This window comes from Castanea sativa, chromosome 1 (genome assembly GCF_040712315.1).
Source record: "Castanea sativa cultivar Marrone di Chiusa Pesio chromosome 1, ASM4071231v1".
Classification (NCBI taxonomy): Eukaryota; Viridiplantae; Streptophyta; class Magnoliopsida; order Fagales; family Fagaceae; genus Castanea; species Castanea sativa.
The window spans coordinates 29,728,236-29,733,764 of NC_134013.1; the positions used below are offsets into that span (position 1 = coordinate 29,728,236).

The 5,529-nt window shown below is 44.4% G+C and overlaps 1 protein-coding gene across 1 annotated transcript; it reads left to right on the forward strand.

The window, feature by feature from the left end:
* The first annotated feature begins 265 nt into the window (after positions 1-265).
* On the forward strand, positions 266-1,115 carry LOC142624547 (uncharacterized). The gene is made up of 2 exons (XM_075798150.1): positions 266-459; positions 545-1,115. Exons 1-2 carry the CDS (start codon positions 266-268, stop codon positions 1,113-1,115), a joined length of 765 nt encoding a protein of 254 aa, XP_075654265.1.
* The last annotated feature ends 4,414 nt before the right edge of the window (positions 1,116-5,529 follow it).

The window sequence follows — 5,529 nt, forward strand, 5'->3', positions numbered from 1 at the left end:
ACTTAAACGCTACCTGAGCAATCCACCCCTCTTGAGTCTGTCCAAGGAGGGAGAGAATCTATATTTATATCTGGCAGCGTCAGCCTCGGCTGTAAGTGCAACCCTGATTCGAGAAGAGGACAAGAAACAATTATCGGTCTATTATGTCAGCTAAGCCTTCCAAGGAGCAGAAGCGCGGTACCCCAGGATTAAAAAGATCGCGTTCGCCTTAATAGTAGCTTCATGCAAACTGCGTCCGTATTTTGAGGCGAACCCCATTGTGGTAATGACAGACCAGCCCATCAGGAAGTCCATGAACAAACCTGAGGCAGCTGGGAGAATGGTGCAGTGGGCAGTCGAGCTCAGCCAGTTTGACATCGAGTACCACCCCAGAACAGCCATCAAGGTGCAAGCTTTGGTGGACTTCATTGCTGAATTCACCCTCCTAGAAGATGACAGCCTCGACAATGAGACCGAACTGTGGATGATCCAGACCGATGGTTCGTCAGCTAAAAAGAGGGGGGGAGTAGGGGTCATTATAACACCCTGACGGAGAAAAGCTCAGATATGGAGTTCAACTGAAGTTCCCGGAAACCAACAACGAGGCCGAGTACGAAGGAATACTGACGGGATTGAGACTCGGGAAAGCACTTGGGGCTAAGAGCCTGCTCATCCAGAGGGACTCGAAATTGGTAATAGGGCAGATCAGAGAAGAGTATGAGGCAAAGAAGGAAAGAATGCAGAAGTACCTCAAGTTGACGAAACATCTAGCTCGGGAGTTCGATAAGTTAGAGTTCGTTCGGATCCCAAGAGACCAGAATATGGCGGCAGACGAGATTGTGAAGATGGCCTCGTCAGAAGAAAGACCGACGAGTGTGGAATTAGACATGGAGATTCAGAAACGGCCCAGCATTGAAGAAGTTCCAACATTTGCCATCCAGAGCGTAAACAGCTGGATGACACCGATTGTGTCTTTTCTCCAAGATGGGCACCTCCCTCATGACGCCATGGAGGCCAAAAGGATCAAAAAGAGGGCAGCTAGATTTACGATTCTGAATGACATTTTATACAAGAGGGGCTTCTCCATGTCATACTTGAAGTGTGTCGACGAAGAAGAAGCCAAGTACATCCTTTAAGAAGTCCACGAAGGAATTTGTGGAGACCATGCTGGCCCTAGATCTCTGGTAAGCAAAGTCATTTGAACAAGTTATTTCTTGCCAACCATGCAGGTGGACGCAGTGGAGCTCATCAAGAGGTGTGATAAGTGTTAGAGGTTTGGGAATGTCCAGCGACTACCGGCAGAGAAACTGACGACGATAGCTTCCCTGTGGCCATTCGCGCAATGGGGAATCGATATCGTCGGTCCGTTGCCCCTGGGAAAAGGACAGGTAAGGTTCCTACTCGTTGCTATTGATTACTTCACAAAGTGAGTCGAAGCAGAAGCAATAGGAACTATCACAGAGGCACGGATCCGTAGCTTCGTGTGGAAGAATATAATTTACAGGTTCGGGATTCCAAGGACGATTATATCAGATAACGGGCGGCAGTTCGACAACCAGGGCTTCAAAGAATTTTGCTCGGGACTAGGCATTAGGAACCAATTCTCATCCCCAGGGCACCCACAAGCGAACGGGCAGACAGAGGTGACGAACCGAACACTGCTCAAGATTATCAAAGCCAGACTGGACGAAGTGAAGGGTGTCTAGCCAGAAGAATTGCCCAATGTCTTGTGGGCCTACAGAACCACGGCAAGAACCCCAACGGGAGAAACGCCTTTCAGGCTCACTTATGGCACTAAGGCGGTAGTCCTAGTCGAGGTAGGAGTGGCCAGCATCAGGCGAGAAGTATTCCACGAAAAAGACAACGACGACCAGTTGCGAATCAATCTGGACTGCCTGGACGAAATAAGAGACAAGGCCTCTAGCAAGACGGTAAAGTACTAGCAGAAGATGGCCGAATACTACAACAAGAGGGTAAAGCTTAAACGACTTGACATAGGCAACCTCGTCCTGCGCAAGCTCACCATGGTGACCAAAAACTCCGCCCAAGGAAAGCTCGGTCCTACGTGGGAAGGACCTTACAGAGTCATCCACTACTCCCGACAAGGCAGCTATCACTTGGAAACCCTAGACGGGCAGAGGCTCCCACGACCCTAGAACATTGAGCACTTAAAGAAATACCATCAACAAATGTAACACAAAAATGTACTCATTCCTGAAATTAATGAAATAAAGATTCAACTAATGTCTTCATACAGGTCTTGTCAGCTGTAAATCCCGAATATGGCTAAGCAATAAGATTCCTCCTAGACGGATGTACATTGTTGACGAAGCCAAAACATTGTCTCGAAAATCCAAAAGAAAATGAATAAGTAATAAGATTCCGTGTAGACAGATGTGCATTACTGACGAAGGCGAAAAAGGAAATGCCTAATTAATAAGATTCCGCGTAGACGAATGTACATTACTAACGAAGGCGAAAAAGGAAAAGCCTAAGTAATAAGATTCCGCTTAGACGGATGTACATTACGGACGAAGGCAAGAAGATAATAAAAAAAAATGGCTAAAGTAATAAGATTCCGCCTAGATGGATGTACATTACTAGCTGAGCCAAAAGATAAGATTCAGCCTTGACAGATACAAGTTACTAACGGGTCAAAGAAGTTGACAAGCCTCGAAGACCGCAAGGGAACGATCACAAGGAAAAAGTAAAGCCCATACCAAAAGTACGGACGAGTACAACATATGCAAGTAAGTACGTTGTTATAAAGGCCCAAAAACCACGGACAATTACCTTTGTTTTTACATCTAAAAGCCCATAAACACCAGGCTAAAAATATTCTTCTCAAAAGCAAATTAAAATTGTTCTTGAATGTGAGTCCAAAACACAGTGGACACCCAAAAAAAGAAAAAAAGAAGAAGAAAATTTTCACAAGTATCAGGTTCAAACGTCCGTAGCAGCATCGTCACCAGCGGGGGCACCAGCGGCATGGGCTTCAACGACTGGGGCGTCAATGGCAGGAGCGTCTCCGAGAGCGTCAGTCCCAGCGGTCGTTGATTGAGCAGCCTCGTTAGCAGCAATCTCCTTGTCCACTTCCTCCATGTTCAGCGTCTCCAAATCTACTCCGAAAGGGTGCTTGATACAGTATCTCCTCAAAAGCTCAAACCCCTTGAAATACCAGCTGAAGAGCACGGAGTTGTACTCCTCAGTCTGCTGGAAACCCTCAATGGCCCTGGTAGCGACGACTTTGATTTTCTCCTTAGCGGCTGCAAGCTACTCGTCCTTCTCCAAAACCAGTTGCTGCTTGACCTTAAGCTCGCCGCTTAATTTTTGAATCTCCTCCTTAGCATGGTGGACATCCTCCATCGAAGCTATCAAATCCTTCTTCAACTTTGAGTTCTCTGTCTCTAGGACCTTTATCCGAAAGAGCGCAGACTCGACCTTAGCCCCCTGAGCGAGATACTCCGAGGAAAGATGAATGCTCTCCCCCAACACCTAAAAAAAAAGAAAGAAGAAGGAAACACGCAAAGAAATTTAACCTCAGAACACCAATATATATAATGAAGAAGATAACTTCGCACAAACGTGTTACCTGGACGAGCTTATGGAGGTGACGACCTACCAGCTCATTTGGAGGCAAACCCGAGAACACCTTCAGATCCTCTGCAGTCACGACCCCATGAGCCCTGTCCGTCACCAGCCTCTCGTCATCCCAGATAGTAGACGGGCAAGCATCGTCTTTCCCCCTATCTGATGTGCACGACCTTTTAGAGGCGGGGGTCGGGATCTCTTCAATCGAGGTGGCAGGAGAAGCCGTCCTCGTCGTCTCAGCGCTAGAAACAATCGGAGTGGCAGAAGCAGTCGGAGTGACGGAGGAAACCTTCCCCTTGACACGAACCACCTTTTTTCCAATGTTGGACAGTGGTTTGTCCTTCTTGGACCGCATCTTCTCGTACATATCCTTGTTAAACTTCTCTGTCATTTCTGCAAGAAGGAAACACTTGTAAAAGAACAAAAGAACCAAATGCAGATATGGGGACCGAGACTGACGAACTCAAGGCTTACTCTTCTTTCCTTCAATGTCAATACTCCGCAGGACGTAGGGGGACGGGTCAGGGCCAAGATGGTAAAAGGCAAGCATCCTCGAGTCTACTAGATTGTCCCAATTTTCGATCGTCTGAGCGTACTCAATTGCCTTTTCAACACGGTCCTTGTGCCTGCTTTTAAGCTTAGGCCTCCTCTTAACTGCACAAGAAGCAAAGGAGTTAGTGACGATAACAGCGGATTCAACAAAGGTAAAGATGACAGGAAAGAACAATGACGCACCTAAAGTCGGGGTCCCCCACTGACGAAGCAATCTTGGGATATCACCCCAATCCCGGCTAGAGGGAGTCTCAAAATCGTCGCTGGACATAAAGAAAAATATGGACTTCCAGTACCTGAAGGACGAAGGTAAACCCCTGACAATCCTGGTTCTCCTCTCCCAAGGTACTAACTCATAATATCCATATTCTTTAGACTTTTTCAAATGATACAAATAGATGAGTTCACTCGCCTTGACCATATCCCCGTTAGTGGCCAACCATATTTCCTTACAATTGACCACTATTTTCCACGAATTGGGCATAAGTTGCCTGGGAGCAATACCAAAATAAGCTAAAAGCTCCATCACAAACGGATGGATAGAGAGCCTAAGTCTACAAGTGAAAAGGAAAAAATTTACTTAGAATAATAAATACCTGGATATTAGCGGTTGATAACAAATTTTGTTATTTATTACGTAATTGAAATGACCGGTGAATAATTTCTTGAAATGAAATCGTATAGTATATACCATATTATGATACTACGTCAAAATAAGATGCGATGGAGCTATTCTTAATTTCTTATCCCACTAAAAAATCCCTCTCGATGTGATTGCTTGTCAGTTCTCAAATGTTTTGATTATTTAGCTTCAACTGCACGGTTTTGACTTGATATAGTGCTCATAGAAATATAAAAACAGAGAGCAAAGGAGGAAAATTTGAAAAAGACTTCCTAACTTTCAAAACATATATACTTTGAACTTTGAACAAGTCATTTTGCTCAAATTTAACAACAAAGAGATTTTTATGAAATGGACAAAAGAATAAAACAGAGCCGGAGAATGATCCACGTTAATGGAATCTGTGGCAATTATTCTAAGCCCATATTACCGCACGATTGCTTCACTTTGTCTGCCAGCCGTTGGATCATACTGAAACCATTTCTAATCTTTTCTTCAATCTTTCCCCTTCAACACACCACTCAAATATATCTTCATAGATGCTATTATGCTTTGGCTTCTTCTGAGGTCTCAATTACCAACCAACAGCATACGTACATAGTTTTTTTGATTTTTTGAGTTTCGACAATTAGCGTATGCCACGAGGCCTGAATGAACATAAAATAATAATATTAATAATAAAATTATTAGCTGTAGTATCCTTTGACCTAATATATTAATTTTTTATTTTTCGTTTCTCAATTTTTTTTTTCAATTAAATTTACACATATTACTTTGACCACATA